The following is a 17258-nucleotide window of genomic DNA, read 5'->3' on the forward strand; positions in this document are numbered from 1 at the left end:
TGTATGTATGTATGTTAGTATATATATGTATGTATGTATGTATATATTGCTCTTGGCTGCAGGTGTGGCGCCAGGGCAGCTGTACACCTACCCTGCACGCTGCTGGCGTAAGAAAAAGCGATTAAACATCCTGGACGATCCACGCCTGGGTCCCATCGAGTTTAAAATCGGTAAGAGACAGAGCCTCTTAATGATGGGAGCATGGGCGCTTGCTGGGCGCTTGAAGCCACTAACCCTAACGCTAAACCCAACCCCTAATGCTAAACCAACCTCTAACCCTAATGCTAAACCTAAACAATAACACTAAACTTAACCCATATCCCTAACATTAAACCTAACCTATAACCCTAACACTAAACCTAACCCCTAACCATAACCCTAACGCTAACCCTAACTCCTAACACTAAACCTTACACTAAACCTAAACATAATCCTAACACTAACCTTAACCCTAAACCTAACCCCTAACCCTAACACTAAACCTTACCCATAACCCTAACCCCAACACTAAACCTAACCACTAACCCTAACTCTAAACCCAACCCCTAACCCTAACCCTAACCTTAATACTAACCATAACACTGATGTTGAAGCCACTACCCCAACCCTAACCCCTAACCCCTAACCCTAACACTAAAACTAACCCCTAACCCTAACACTAAACCTAAACCCTAACCATAACCCTAACTCCTAACACTAAACCTTACACTAAACCTAACCATAATCCTAACACTAACCTTAACCCTAAACCTAACCATAATCCTAACACTAACCTTAACCCTAAACCTAACCCCTAACACTAACACTAAACCTTACCCATAACCCTAACCCCAACACTAAACCTAACCCCTAACCCTAACCCTAAACTTAATACTAACACTAAACCCAACCCCTAACCCTAACCCTAACACTGAGGTTGAAGCTACTGACCGTAACATAAACTGTAACCCTAACCCTAACGCTGACATGTATGCGTGTGTACGTGTGTGTGTGGCTCACTGTGATCAGACTATGAGGCTGCCTTGAAGAAAGAAGGAGGTGTTTCAGAGGGTCCGATGTTGGAGTCTCTGCTCAGCGGAGAGACTTTGGATAAGAAGGTGGAGACCAAGGAGGAAGAGGCCATGAGCGAGTGTCAGGTATGCGTACAAACACACTGTGACCTTTGACCTTGGAATTCCATTTCAGTGCATGTACTCACACATAGAGGCCTAGTTCTACACATGCACATATATAGGTCAAGTTCTATAGGGGTCTATAAAAAGTTTGCTTCAGCTGCCTGAACTTTTATGTGTGCCTTCTTCCAAATCTCTGTATACTTTGCTCTCCCTCTCTTTTTACTCTCTTCCTCTCTCACTCTCTCTCCTGTCCCAGTCTCTCTTTAGTGTCTGTATCTCTGTTTTGCAATGACTCCATTCCCTGCAGCAATGACACGCCCCTACTGGCTGACTTCCTCGTTAACTACAAATGTGTTAGAGAGCGTGTGAGTGTGCGTCTGTTTTGTGTGAGTGATTTTGACAAAGTGAGACATGGGCACTGTATTGACAGTGTGGAGAGAAACTGTGAGTGCATGCACACTTGACATGCATGTATTTATGTGTGAAAGTGGGCTAACGTGTAAAGACACACGTGTTTGTGTTTGAGTGTGTATGTATGTGTAAGTGTCCCTGTGAACCAGGCCTGGATGAGCTGTCATCACTCTCAGCAGTAGCTTTCTGATTCCCCACACACACTCATGCGCACGTACACACTCCAGACGTGACATCTATCCCAGGGGTCGGCAATTAGCCAATTTGCACCTTAATTAAGAGGCTCTCTGCAAGCCACAGCTTGATGTGTGAGAGGTCCTGCTGCTGTAACCCTGCAGGACCCTGCAGGACACACTCTGGCCACACAGCCTGCATTCCCACCTAAACTTTGATTTTCTCCCAGGAATCTGTGTCCTCCATAGGATGCCTCCACACATTCAGATCCCAGACACTGATGTGTACTGTGTGGCTTTCAAATTGTTTTCCAATCTGTTCCGTTTTGGGAAATAATATAAAATTACAATAATATTAAATTCTAAATGCTGCTTCATTAAATGTAACAGACATGTGATGATCTTAAATAACCAATTGATCAAATATATTAGTGGAACACCACATTTTGAATATATATTTCTGAATAGGTGATGTAATGGAACTTGCTCTGTATTCATCTGGTCAAGTTTAAAGATTGACAGTGCTCTCCTAGCCAAACTAGGAGTGTCTGTTGAGTGTTTCATTTCTGTGTCTGGTTTCAGTGTCTGATTTCAGTGTCTGATGTCATTGTCTGATTTCAGAGTGTGATGAAAGTGTCTGATTCTGATGACAGTGTCTGATTTCAGTGTCTAATGGCTGTGTTTGATTTCAGTGTCTGATTTCAGTGTCTGATGTTAGTGGCTGCTGTAAACATCTGAGACATTGTGCTTTACTCCTTTATGGTGACAAACTTGTCTTTTACATTCTGGTGGTAGCTGCTTTCATCTGCCATAAATGTCTGGGTCTCTGGGAACATGCCTTCCTGCTGGGTCTGTTCACTGGGAGTTTTATTCACTGGCTAAGCTTGACATGTAAGATTGGCTATTATATGCCTATTTTAAAAAGTATGTATTTATAACAGAGACTAGATGTTGTTTTCTTTTTCTCATACTTGTTTTCAGAGTTTTCAGAGTTACACAGAAACTGGGGAGATGCCAGATATCAGTGTGCTGGTGGAGTTTGTGTGCTGCCCGGGTTTGGCCTTCTTCTATATGTGTCCCCTGTGTGCATGTGTGAGTGCTGCTCTGGGCTTGTGTGTGCAGAAGCTTCTGGTGGGAGACTTTCCCCATGAACTGGATCCAGAGGAGCCTGAGGAAGACATGCCCAAACGCAAGAACCGCACCAAAGGCCGGGTACAGACACACACACGCGCACACACACACACACACACACACACACACACACGCGCACAAACAAACAAACAAACACAAATAACACACACACACACACACACAGACATAAATAACAGATACAAACACATACACATACACACACAGATACACACACATACACACACACACACACACACACACACACACAGTAAAGGTACCACCTACCTTTATAGGTCCTCACAAGGGGTGGATCCTGTTTACATGAAATGCAATTTTGATTTAGAAGTAATGAGAGGATTTCCTTTGAGTTGCTGAGGATAAGGTTACAGCCAACACTCCTAACACTCCTAAGTTTCTCTCAGATCTGCGATGTATGTGTAGCAGCTATCTGTGGTTTGGAATCTCCCCAGGCTTGTGGAGTTGGTGGGATGCGGAAGAGACAGGAACCGGTCTCCATAGAGGACCGAGACAAGCCATACGTGTGCGACAGTGAGTGGCATGGCCCCGTCACCATGCTGCATGATGCAGGAGCCGACAGCCTTTTCACAGAAAGCTAAAGCACAATCTTATTAAAATAGCAATGGTTGTTCAACTGTTTACAGTTGTACACTTTCTGTGCGTGCGTTTTAGTCTGCGGAAAGCGCTACAAGAACCGCCCCGGTCTGAGTTACCACTACACTCACACACACCTGGCTGATGAAGAGGGCGAGGAAGACTCTGAGCGCCACACGCTGCCTTTTCAGCGCAAGAACAACCACAAGCGTAGGTTGTGCGTGCACACACACACTCTCACACACAAACACAAAAGTTCATGCACACGGATACAGACATACATAAGCGTATAAACACACAAAAGAACACACACAAACAAACAAAAGCACTCACACACACACACACACACACACACACGTACCACCCTAGGCACAAATGTATAAGCAAAAAACAACCAATAGCATACAAACACACATCAGTAACCATATGTTTAAAACACACACACATACACAGCAAATTGAAGCATATTAACACACCAACACACTCATGAATACTTTTGATTCATTTTCTCATGCAGATGACCCCACTCTGCTTATCTTACTGTGTAATTTTTACAGTGGAAGGAATGTGTATTTTTACAGTGCGGGACTGTGTGATTTTACAGTGCAGGATTGTGATTTTTACAGTGTGGGACTGTGTGTTTATACAGTGCGGGACTGTGTGATTTTACAGTGCAGGATTGTGATTTTTACAGTGTGGGACTGTGTATTTATACAGTGCGGGACTGTGTGATTTTACAGTGCAGGATTGTGATTTTTACAGTGTGGGACTGTGTGTTTATACAATGCAGGACTGTGTGATTTTACAGTGCGGGACCGTGTGATTTTGTGTAGTGATGGAGTGGTGCTGCTGCTGTATTTGACCTTGTCACAGTGCCCTTGTGATAGTCTGCTCATTTAACCCCTGGAATGCCAGTCAAAGGTCCTGGCTGCTTGTCTGTCTCACACAGCTGACTGTCTGTGTCACATGGCTGCTTGTCTGTCTCACACAGCTGACTGTCTGTGTCACATGGCTGCTTGTCTGTCTCACACGACTGCCTGTGTGTCTCACCCGGCTGCCTGTGTGTCTCACACGGCTGCCTGTGTGTCTCACATGGCTGCCTGTGTGTCTCACACGGCTGCCTGTCTGTCTCACACAGCTGACTGTTTGTCTCACAAATGGCAAATGGTTTTTAGTCCTCTGCTTGCTGCTGAGCTGGGAGAAATATTGTGTGTTCATTTTGTATGTTATCCAGTGGTGTGTGAGTGTGAGTGTGTGTGTGAGCATATCTGTGTATCTTGTGTATCTGTGATCATGTGCCCGCATGTGTGAGAGGATACACATTCTGTTGTCCTCACAATCTGTCAAGTTCTGCACACACTCCTCCTGCAGAGTACACCATGAGCAATATTATTAATAAGAGGGGTTTTAATGAAACCTTGGCCATACATTATTCATGCAATATTCCAACCTAAAAAAGAAACGTCTAGACGCAAGCATGGTACCCATGGCTGCCAGCACTCATGCTGTACGATGAAGTATTGGAGCCAGACTAAATCCAAATTCTCCCTCTCTCTCTCTCTTTCTCTTTCTCCCTCTCTCTCGCCCTCTCTCTCTTTCTCCCTCTCTCTCTCTTTCTCTTTCTCTCTCTCTTTATTTCTTTCTCACTGGTGTGCTGCCCCTCCCTGGCTACTTTTCTTCTTTTTCAATCAGTTTGATAAATGACAGATTATTCTGCCAAGAGACGGGATTTTTTCCTCGTCTTTCTCACTCTTTCTTTGGTCTCATTCTGTCCTTTCTCACTCTTTCACTCTCCCACCTTTCTCAGTCTTGCCCTTTGTCTTTTCTGCCACTCTCCTCTCTCCTTCTCCTTCTCTCTCTCTCTCTCTCCCCCTCATATCCTCATCTGTATCTGTATTTTATTTTCCTGTACTTCTGTTTTTCTGATGCTGAAGTGAGAGCGGTTGGCTCTGATGAGAAGCTGCATTAAAATTCATGCTGCTCGTACTCTTTTTCGTATGAGGCAGAGCTGTGGTGGCAGGTGGGGTAGTGGGGGAGGGGATGGTGAGATTCCTGTTTGCGTTGGAGGTCGCCCCACTAGATGTGCACCTGAAAATTGGATTTTGCGATTCTGGTAGTTCCAGTTAAGAAGCCCGTCCCCTCCCCCTAGACTGCATCCTGGCATGAGCATGAACACAGCAGACAGCACCCCCCTATGATGGAGAGAGAGAGGGAGAGAATGAGAGAGAGAGAGAGAGAGAGAGAGAGAGAGAGAGAGCAGAGCTGATAGCGAGTGATGGCGGTTGATGCCAAGGTCACATTTTTTAGGTTCCACTCTTTCATTCTTTGTTCATTGCCTTCAAGTCATTATTGTTCAAACCTCTTTCTCTGTTTTTCTACTCTTTCTCTCTTTCACTTGCTTTCGCTTTCCATAAAGCATGTATTGGGAAACACAGCAACACCCCACAGCCTTTTAGCCAGTGATTGTAGTCATTAAACCTGCTGGTAAACAAATGGCTCAGACAGATTCTTCTCCCCAAATAAACCCCCTCTCAAGCTCAACGGAGAATCTAAGAAACAACCCAAGCAGAGTGGCATGATGGCGTATCTGATGAGTATTTGGAGAGTAGAGGTCTCCTGGATGGAGGTCTTAGAGGTTATTTATCAAAAGGTTCATGGAGGCAACCGCTTTAGATTCTAATGAATATATAATATGCAAAGACTCTAAGACTTGTACACCATCATATAATATACCAGAGAGACAAGTTTAATATACCAGAGAGACAGGTGTATTATATCAGAGAGTCAGGTGTATTATATCAGAGGGTCAGGTGTATTATATCAGAGAGACAGGTATAATATATCAGAGACAGGTGTAATATATCAGAGAGACAGACAGGTATAATATATCAGAGAGTCAGGTGTAATATATCAGAAAGACAGGTATTATATATCAGAGGCAGGTGTAATATATCAGAGAGTCAGGTATAATATATCAGAAAGCCGGTTGTAATATACCAGAGAGGCAGGTGTAATATATCAGAGAGACATACAGGTATAATATATCAGAGACTCAGGTGTACTATACCAGAGAGACAGGTTTAATATATCAGAGAGACAGGTATAATATATCAGAGAGACAGACAGGTATAATATATCAGAGAGACAGACAGGTATAATATATCAGAGAGACAGGTATAATATATCAGAGACAGGTGTAATATATCAGAGAGACAGACAGGTATAATATATCAGAGAGTCAGGTGTAATATATCAGAAAGACAGGTATTATATATCAGAGGCAGGTGTAATATATCAGAGAGTCAGGTATAATATATCAGCGGCAGGTGTAATATATCAGAGAGTCAGGTGTATTATATCAGAGAGACAGGTATAATATAGCGGAGGCAGGGGTAATATATCAGAGAGTCAGGTATTATATATCAGAGAGTCAGGTATTATATATCAGAGAGTCAGGTATAATATATCAGAGACAGGTATAATATATCGGGCAGGTATAATATATCAGAGAGACAGACAGGTGTAATATATTAGAGAGACAGACAGGTGTAATATATCAAAAAGAGAGACAGGTGTAATATATCAAAAAGAGAGACAGGTGTAATATATCAGACAGGTGAAGTCCTGCTGTGGGCCTCTCTGTGGTTAATGTCAGTAAAGTCTAATGTTTTAATGAGTGACTCTAGCCCTTAAATGAGTGGCACTGCTGCAGTTTGCCCCAGCAAAGGGCACATCACAGTGTGTGACTGTACCTGGCTGTACCTTGTCACAGTGTGTGGCTGTACCTGCCTGTACCTCGTCACAGTGTGTGGCTGTACCTGGCTGTACCTCATCCCAGTGTGTGGCTGTATCTGACTATACCGCGTCACAGTGTGTGGCTGTACCTCTTCTGAGTGTGTGGCTGTATCTGGCTGTACCTCATTCTAGTGTGTGGCTGTACCTGGCTGTACCTTGTCTGAGTGTGTGGCTGTACCTGTCTGTACCTTGTCCTAATGTGTGGCAGTACCTGCCTGTACCTCATCCCAGTGTGTGGCTATACCTGGCTGTACGTCATCCCAGTGTGTGGCTGTACCTGGCTGTACCTTGTCTGAGTGTGTGGCTGTACCTGTCTGTACCTTGTCCTAATGTGTGGCAGTACCTGCCTGTACCTCATCCCAGTGTGTGGCTATACCTGGCTGTACGTCATCCCAGTGTGTGGCTGTACATGGCTGTACCTTGACTGAGTGTGTGGCTGTACCTGGCTGTACCTCATCCTAGTGTGTGGCTGTACCTGGCTGTACCACGCCACAGTGTATGGTTGTACCTGGCTGTACCTTGTCCTAATGTGTGTCTGTACCTGGCTGTACCTTGTCTGAGTGTGTGGCTGTACCTCGTCCCAGTGTGTGGCTGTACCTGCCTTTAACCTCATCTGAGTGTGTGGCTGTACCTCGTCCCAGTGTGTGACTCAACCTGGCTGTACCTAGTCACAGTGTGTGGCTGTACCTGCCTGTACCTCGTCACAGTGTGTGGCTGTACCTGCCTGTACCTCGTCTGAGTGTGTGGCTGTACCACATCACAGTGTGTGGCTGTACCTCGTCTGACTGTGTGGCTGTACCTGGCTGTACAGCGTCACAGTGTGTGGCTGTACCTACCTGTACCTCATCCTAGTGTGTGGCTGTACCTGGCTGTACCTCGTCAGAGTGTGTGGTTGTACCTGGCTGTACCTCAACCTAGTGTGTGGCTGTACCTGGCTGTACCTCAACCTAGTGTGTGGCTGTACCTCGTCTCAGTGTGTGTCTGTACCTGGCTGTACCTCAACCTAGTGTGTGGCTGTACCTGGCTGTACCTCGTCTCAGTGTGTGGCTGTACCTGGCTGTACCACACCACAGTGTATGGCTGTATCTGGCTGTACCTTTTCCTAATGTGTGTCTGTACCTGGCTGTACCTTGTCTGAGTGTGTGGCTGTACCTGCCTGTACCTTTATCTGAGTGTGTGACTGTACCTGGCTCTACCTTGTCACAGTGTGTGGCTGTACCTGCCAGTACCTTGTCACAGTGAGTGGCTGTACCTCATCCCAGTGTGTGACTGTACCTGCCTGTACCTCAGAGCTGTTAGGCCTTTACTGCCTGCTCCTGCTTACTCTCCTGTATGCAACAAAGCAGGAAGAGAAGCGGTGGTTGCCTAGCGATGGGGTGTTGCCATGGCGACCGGCCAGCTAGACTCCCGCTATAAAGAATACGCTGTTGTATGTACATTGAGTTCGGGAGAGGGAGGGGAGAAAGCAGTGGAGTTTAGACTTGCCTGAGCTGTGTGTGTGCATGCGTGCGTGCGTGCATGTGCGTGCGTGTGTGTGTGTGTGTGTGTGTGTGTGTGTGTGAGGCAGAAGCATGAAAGGAAGAGAGTGAGAGAAAGCATGAGAGAGGGACAGAAAGAGAGTGAATTCTCTTTATATTTACCATATGTATGAGCCTGTGGAGAACGATACTGCAGTCTGGCTCATTTGCTATTCTGTATTAAGAGCAAGACCGAGGGCTGGCATTTGAAAAGCAGGATTGGATTGTGAAGGTAATGTGAGCTATATCAGGATAACCTCACTACCCGCACCGCATACTCTCTCCTCTCCCCTCTGTGTCTACCTCTCTTTACACGCACACACACACACACGCGCGCACACACACACACACACACACACATGCACGCACACGCGTGCACACACACGCGCACACACGCATGCACGCACACGCGCACACACACGCGCACACACGCATGCACACACACGCGCACACACACACACACACACATGCACGCGCACACACGCGCACACACACACACACGCATGCGCACACACACGTGCGCACGCACGAGCACATGTGCGTGCGCACACACACGCACGCACACGTGTGCACACACGCGCATGCACGAGCCCACGCGCACACACACACACACACACGCACACACACACACACACACACACATAGAAAGAAAAGCAAAGCATTCAAAAGATTGTATCAGGATATCATATCAGGATATCGTATCAGGATATCGTATTAGGATACCACTAGATTTTGGGGAAAATTCTTGCAGTCCTACTCTGGACAGATTTTAGTACCGTGGCAACAGAAGCCCAAAAGACCCCACCCCAAAACAACAAGCCCCCCCCATAATACAATAGGATATGTACATACAGTGGGTCTGCCATGTTTGTTTCATAGCTCACCCTGGGCTGTGTGTTGTCACCAATACCCAGAGTCTAGCTAAGGGCATGTTAGGATGTCTGTACACTAATGTATATAAAGGTTTCAGTCTTAACTCATTAGCCTGATCACCAGTGAGAACATAGTGCTGTTGTAAACAGCAGTCCATTCTCACTCCAGCTCAGGGTTCAAAGCGCCTCTGTTCCACTTTGGAATGGTCAGCATGACATAGTTCCCATGTTTTCATCTAAACTCTATACGTCAGCCAAGTCTACTTGTATATGCCTTCTGAACATTTGTGCTTCATTTCAGAGAACTGATGAATTTGGACTTTATTTGAACTGTTTAATTTGATTTCACTTTACTTATGTGATGAGTGCTGTGTTCCTGGATGTGTTTCTAAATTAAAAGTGGAAGTATAATTTGTGCTCCAACAGTCCGCCTCCGTCAGCATGTATTGCCAAAGCGAGATGCAGAGCGTGTATGTTTGTACTCTGCCGGGTCTAGCTGTCTTGTGTTAGCGTATGTGTGTGTTTGCTTGTCTGTGTGTGTACATGTGTGTATATACATGTGTATGTGTGTAAGTGTGTGTTTGCTTGTATGCATTTTTACCCACATTAATCTGCATGGCTACATCTGTTCCTGTGCTGATGCAGTGCCCTGTCTTGATGTTTATACACATTTCTGTGGGAGCAGTTCTGTAGAGGATGTGTGTGAATGCAGGGCCATGTTTGTGAGTGGCACTGTGTTCCTCAGACGGACGGACGACAGGTACTCCCCTCCCTGTGACTCACACTCCACCTGGCGTCTCCTCACTGCTATTCTGTGTATGTCTTCCTTGTTCTCTGTATTTACACTATCAGAAATTCTTTATACTTCAACTACAAGTGCTTTTTAGTATTTAGTGTAGAAATCCTATTAAATATATGCCATTTAATGTTTATGTGAATTTTAAGATGTTATATATGTTCCTCAGATTACAAGGCAAGATCACAGGTGTCAGTGTGAAGCTTATAGGGAGCAGTGTGTTTGGGAATGTGTAATGTGGTACTGGGTTGTGGGTTATAGTCAAAATTAGACTAGGAGTGTTTATATTCAGTATGTGGGATGGTGAGGGTGGGTGTGTATCAGATAACAGGTGGTTGTGGGTAACGTAGTTCCCATGGAAGTGCTAATTTAATAAATTTGTGGCTTCTATATCGACCATCCAGGGATGGTCTGTTCCAACCAGAATCAGATTGTGTTCATTTGAAGAGATAGGAAGGAGAGGAGGTGAAACAGGGTGAGATGAAAAGAGAGGGGGGGGGAGAGACAGACAGAGAGAGGGGGAGAGAGAGAGACAGACAGAGGGAGAGAGAGAGAGACAGACAGAGAGCGAGAGAGAGACAGACAGAGGGAGAGAGAGAGAGGGAGAGAGAGACAGACAGACAGAGGGAGAGAGACAGACAGACAGAGGGAGAGAGAGAGACAGACAGAGGGAGAGAGAGAGACAGACAGAGGGAGAGAGAGACAGACAGAGGGAGAGAGAGAGGGAGAGAGAGAGACAGACAGAGGGAGAGAGAGGGAAGGAGTGGGATATTTGAGGTATTTGAGGATGCCTCTCCCTGTCTGTATCTTTTCATTCCCATGGGGTTGCAGACACACTTGAAAGCTGTGAAGTGTGTTGTTCTGCCTCCACTCTCCCTGTAATTGGAGGAGTGCTGTACTGGGAGAGGGAGGTGTATCACCTCAGAAACACATGGACTCTGTCTATTATTTTACCTCTACAGAGGAACCTACATTACCTGTAACTTACAGAGTTTCAGCTACAGGCATTTAGCTGTTGATGGTCCTGGTTTTCATGCTTGAAGGCCAAAGGGCAAGAGAAGGGCTGCTTAACCAATGTAGTATGTTATTTGCATGTATGCATTGTGTGTGTGTGTGCGTGTATGTGTGCGTGTATGTGTGCGTGTATGTGTGCGTGTATGTGTGTGTATGTGTGTGTGTGTGTGTGCGTGTATGTCTGTGTGTGTGTGTGTGTGCGTGTGTGTGTGTGCGTGTCTGTGTGCGCGTGTATGTCTGTGTGTGTGTGTGTGTGTGTGTCTGTGTGTGCGAGTGTGTTTGTGGGTGCTTGGTTATTCTCCATGGGAATTCTTATGCACAGTCTGCAGTTGAGAGATGAAACAGAAGACAGAAGGACAAAGGAACAGCTTTCCTCCCTTATTCCTACCGCCGGTGGAGAAGGGAGATGGATTAGCCTGAAGAAGCACTTTTGATGGCCTTTGAAGAATTGGAGCATATTTGTTAAACAACACAAAGAGTTTCTTTACAGAATTCCCTTACCTCTTACCTCTCTGACTTCCAGCAATGTTTGCTCACGCCTCCTGCCGTTCCATTTAACACTATTTCTCTTTAATTTGCATTGTGCTAATTTGTCTCTTTTATTGTGGTTGCTATGGCATTTTAATGTGGATCACATGCTACACAGTACCGTGGGTGTTGTTCCTGTTATTTCATTATTCACTTTGAGAGAGAGAGAGAGAGACAGATAGAGAGAGAGAGTGAGAGAGAGAGACTATACCATTTTCAGAGTGACGTTAGCAAATACTGTATGTATATGGCACTTCCACACTAATTACCAAGATTAGACGTTCTGCTCCCAGTGTGAGCACAGTGGAGAGTTCTGTTCCTTATTCACAGTGTACTGCAGTCCTGTCTCTCCTCTGCTGTCTGCATTCTTACGTTAGCCTCCAAACCAGTGCCCTTACCCTGTAAACCAGTACTGTTACCCTCTAAACCAGTGCCCTTACCCGCTAAACCAGTGCTCTTATCCTCCAAACCAGTGCCCTTACCCTGTAAACCAGTACTGTTACCCTCTAAACCAGTGCCCTTACCCGCTAAACCAGTGCTCTTATCCTCCAAACCAGTACTGTTACCCTCTAAACCACTGCCCTTACCCGCTAAACCAGTGCTCTTATCCTCCAAACCAGTGCCCTTACCCTGTAAACCAGTACTGTTACCCTCTAAACCACTGCCCTTACCCGCTAAACCAGTGCTCTTATCCTCCAAACCAGTACTGTTACCCTCTAAACCAGTACCCTTACCCTCTGATGCTCTATTGCTTTAAAGCATGTGTCTACTGTGTTGTTTATACATGTGTGATTTTTATTGCTGTAAATACCTTTTTTTATTGATGTGTGTAAAGCTCAGAGCATTTTCTTAGGCTATCACTAGCCAGTATAAGATTTGATTTGATGGTTTGCACAGCATGACAATGTAAAGAAATATTATTATTTATTTAAATATATAATATTATTTTGTATTTTCTGCATGTGATTTATGTTGCCATGTCATTTTTTCCTATAGTCAAATTTTTCATTTCAGGGATATCTAATGGACTCAATGGCTCTTTTCAGTACCATGGACAGGGACCACCTTGGCACATGAGGAGAGCAAATGAAAGCTATACTATACCTCATCCAAAACACCTGGACGACTGATAACAAAACATCACAGTTGGCCTCCCATCATGACCAACTGACATCATCTATACCTTCTATATTTTGTGTACTTAGATAAATATTTCAGTGGCTAAGTATACTTCAGCAATCTACTGGTGATAGACTTTACCTGATGACAACTGATTGCTACATAGTCAGAAGCCAGAAGAGCAGTGCAGTTTCAGGACCATGGACAGCACCTACTGTATATTTTCCTTTTTTTGTCTGTTTTGTGTTTGAACGGCAGCCTGTACCCTGTGGAGGGTGATGGATCACGGGCCGGATTAGCGCTCTCCTGTCCTCCTGATCAGAGGCGTTCTCTCTCTAGGGATTAGAGAGCAGAACAGCCCTATGGAATCAAAACCACTACAGTAGCCCAGCCCCTCCCACACACACCCTTCCCCCACTGCTAGGGTCTCTGGAGAGGGACTGGAATAATGACCCCGCTGGAGAGAAGCCTAGCACTCCAAATCACACGGCACCACCGCACACGCTGGTCTGTGAGTGTGTGTTTGTGTGTGAGTGATCTAGTTGTGATGACCCTGAGTGTGTGTGTGAGCTGGTTGTGATGGCCCTGAGTGTGTGTTTGTGTGTGAGGGAAATGGTTGGAACAGAAACAAACACTTGTGTTATCACTTGTGTGTGATCACTTGTGTGTGATCACTCGTGTGTTATCACTCGTGTGTGATCACTCGTGTGTGATCACTTGTGTGTGGTATCTCCTGTGTGGTATCTCCTGTGTGCTATCTCCTGTGTGCTATCTCCTGTGTGGTATCTATTAACTGAAGCCAGCTTTTGGCACTTGCATTTACCTTCCTTAAGTCATTTGTGCATCGTCTTTAATTCCCTCCTTTGAGACAGAGGTACTCAGCCGTGTACATGTGACTCTCCAAGCAGGCAGGAACTAGCTATGTGTGAACGTTGCTGAACAGCTTGTCTCCCTTGTTAATGATGTAACATGGTGGCTTCCTGCAGTGTACCTGTCTCTCTGAGCCCAGCCCCCCTCTGTTCCTGTGACAATATTTAACTGAACCTCAGGCCTTCTGTCTGGAGAGCAACTACCTCCTTCCCCACCCCCTATGTGCCTTCTTCCTTGTGTGTGTGTGCGTGTGTGTGCGTGCGTGCGTGTGTGCGTGCGTGTGTGTGTGCGTGCGTGCGCGCGTGTGTGTGTGCGCGCGTGTGTGTGTGTGCGTGTATATGTGCACGCGTGTGCGTGTGCGTGTGTGTGTGCGAACCCACAGTCAGGCCCATGTGCTAACATATGGAGCGAAAACCCACTACACCACCCAGCTGGGATGATGCTAACTTTTTATTTCTGTCTGTCTGTCTTTCTTTTCTTTTTCTGTCTTTCTTTCTTTTGATCATTTCTCAGAAAGAACATTTGTTTTTAAGTGTGCGTGTGTATGTGTGCATGCGTGTGCGTGCGTGTGTGTTCGTGCGTGTGCAGTTGTGTGCGCGTGCGTGTGTGTGTGCGCGGTTGTGTGCGTGTGTGCGTGTACGGTTGTGTGTGTGTGCTTGTGCGTGTGTATGTGTGCGCGTGCGTGTGTGTGTGTGCGTATGTGTGAGCGTGCGTGCGTGCGCGTGCGTGCGCGTGTGTGTGTGTGCCTGTGTGTGTGTGTGTGTGTGTGCGCGCGTGCGTGTGTATGTGTGCGCGCGTGCGTGTGTATGTGTGCGCGAGCGTGTGCGCGCGCGCGCCTGTGTGTGTGTGTGTGCGTGTGTGTGTGTGTGGGTGTGAACCCACAGTCAGGCCCATGTGCTAACATATGGAGCGAAAACCCACTACACCACCCAGCTGGGATAATGCTAACTTTTTATTTCTGTCTGTCTGTCTTTCTTTCTTTTCTTTTTCTCTTTCTTTCTTTTGATTATTTCTCAGAAAGAACATTTGTTTTTAAGCCTCAGTTCTTGTGGCTTCAGTTTTCTGTCTGTCTCATATTGCAGCTAAAAAGGCAGCAGACGGCTCTGTCATCCCCAACGGCTACTGTGACTTCTGCCTGGGTGGCTCCAAGAAGACAGGCTGTCCTGAGGACCTCATCTCCTGTGCGGACTGCGGCCGCTCAGGTGGGGTCCCGCTGTCCGCCGCTCATGTCACGGGGCCGTGTGCCTCTGGATGTGTGAGGAGGAACTCGACTGCGTCAGAAGCCGTTTCTCTGCCTGTTTGCATTCTCTAGGCCACCCGTCCTGCTTGCAGTTCACAGTCAACATGACGGCGGCGGTGAGGACCTACCGCTGGCAGTGCATCGAGTGCAAGTCCTGCAGTCTCTGCGGCACCTCCGAGAACGACGTCAGTACCGCTCATTTCCCCGCACCTACCATCTCCACAGACTGCATTTATTGATTTACATTGTGATGTCTTTGGTGAGCTCTGGAGGTTTATTTATTTATTTATTTGTGTGTGTGTGTGTGTGTGTGTGTGTGTGTGTGTACATGTAAAACTCTGTGGCTACAGGATCAACTTTTATTTTGCGATGACTGTGACCGAGGGTATCATATGTACTGCCTAAGTCCCCCTATGGCGGAGCCTCCAGAGGGTATATATTTTCAAGCATTCTGTTGTTGTATGTTAGAGTCAAGGCAAGTATGGTTAATTAGATTATTATATACTACATGTCCTGGTACAGGACAGTAAGTTATAAAATATTAATGCTACACATTATAGTTAAGAAATGAACAAGCTCCATTGTGAGTGAATCCTGCTGCAGGTCTTTGTGGCCCTGATGTCTCGCCTCATTACTGTGTGTGCCATGACGTGTCAGCTCAACACCATGCTGTCTCTCCTACAGGGAGTTGGAGCTGTCACCTGTGTCTGCGGCAGCTGAAGGAGAAAGCTTCTGCCTACATCACGCTAACCTAATTTCTACACCCGTATCTTTGCCCCCACCCAGCCATCGCCACAGCACAGACATGACAGAGACCTCCTCTCCACCTCCCTCTCCACCCTCTGCCCACGCACACAAACTCACATCCTGCTGTAGCCTGCTGGGTGCCTGTCATCCTCCAGTCTGGGGAGAGAGCAGTACCCCCACACTTTGCTGGTCTACCCGTTGTCTCTGGTAGATATCTTTCTCTGTGCTGGCCCACATCTTTTGCTGGTCTCAACGGACCCCTCCGTATCTCCATAATCTCCAGTCACTCCAGAGGTCTCCCTTTTCTTATGGATTAGGGACCATCTTGTTTTGATGTACAAGTTTATTAGTCAAGTACTTAGTCAAGGTGCACAGGACGGCTTGTTCCCAGGAGAGGCGTCTAACACGTGGCTTGAGAGTTCACTCGACTGGGGAAAGGTCCAGCGCGACAACACATCAAGCACTCATGAGGAAGATGTCAGAGATGTGGTGGTTCCCTGCATGACTCTTGGTTGCCAGAGTACTGATAACAAGATTATTCAGCTATCGCGCCACCCACTCTGGTCAGCTCTCTAAGGCATGCATGGGCAAGTCATGTGAGCATATTTAGCCACAAGAATTGGTCTTATTCAGCCTATAATTAGAGCAGAGCTCATTAAACCTCTGAGAGATAAATGAATTCATATATAATTGAGCTCCTTTTGAGGTACAACTTGTGCTGTGGAGTCCAACCCATCAGATCAAAGACGTCTGATTGGAGTGAAATTCATGACCTGCGGTCTTATGAGGACCTCCTGTGCCATCCAGGAGTGGCTTGCTGGGAATTACAGATTTGTTTGTAAGTTTCTAACTCTTTAACACTTTGGTCTTGTAAACCAGTTGTATGAACAGAATCTCCTTCAGGCTCCAGGAGTCTGGAGGCGCATGCCCTTCTGCTTGGGTGGGACTTACTTTGCAACAAAAGCTGAACAGAAGACACCCCCTCACTACCCTCCGACTGTACATTCTAACCTAGAGCTCCTGCCTTTCTTCTGAAAAAGCCAACATAAGATTTTCTCTCTGTCCAGGTGTGTTTGCCAGGATGTATATTAATTAATAATGTCTTGCCTTGTTTTAAAAACAAGGCTTTAATGTTCGATTGTTCTTTTTTTATATTATTACTTTGGATGCATGTGATATTTTTATTGTTTTGAAATAAACCTTTTAAGAATGGAAAAAAATCAACAAAAGCACACTTAATTCGCAATAATGTGTTTGTGACCCTCTCGGGCGAGTCACGTCTGTGTGTGTGTGCGCGACACTTCCTGTGGAACTCTGA

The 17258-nt window shown here is 46.0% G+C and overlaps 1 protein-coding gene across 1 annotated transcript in view; it reads left to right on the plus strand.

Moving 5' to 3' along the window:
• The window catches only part of dpf1 (D4, zinc and double PHD fingers family 1), a 34896-nt gene extending 17858 nt beyond the window's left edge, over positions 1-17038 (plus strand). Inside the window, exons 4-12 of the mRNA XM_027017553.2 lie at positions 63-170; positions 1009-1136; positions 2681-2911; positions 3301-3379; positions 3521-3652; positions 15036-15155; positions 15266-15378; positions 15544-15625; positions 15878-17038. Of these exons, the coding sequence (XP_026873354.1) occupies positions 63-170; positions 1009-1136; positions 2681-2911; positions 3301-3379; positions 3521-3652; positions 15036-15155; positions 15266-15378; positions 15544-15625; positions 15878-15948 (1064 nt within the window). The 3' untranslated portion in view covers positions 15949-17038. The remainder of the gene's footprint in view (positions 1-62; positions 171-1008; positions 1137-2680; positions 2912-3300; positions 3380-3520; positions 3653-15035; positions 15156-15265; positions 15379-15543; positions 15626-15877) is intronic.
• Positions 17039-17258: the final 220 nt, after the last annotated feature.

Source organism: Electrophorus electricus, chromosome 15, assembly GCF_013358815.1.
Source record: "Electrophorus electricus isolate fEleEle1 chromosome 15, fEleEle1.pri, whole genome shotgun sequence".
NCBI classification, from domain to species: domain Eukaryota; kingdom Metazoa; phylum Chordata; class Actinopteri; order Gymnotiformes; family Gymnotidae; genus Electrophorus; species Electrophorus electricus.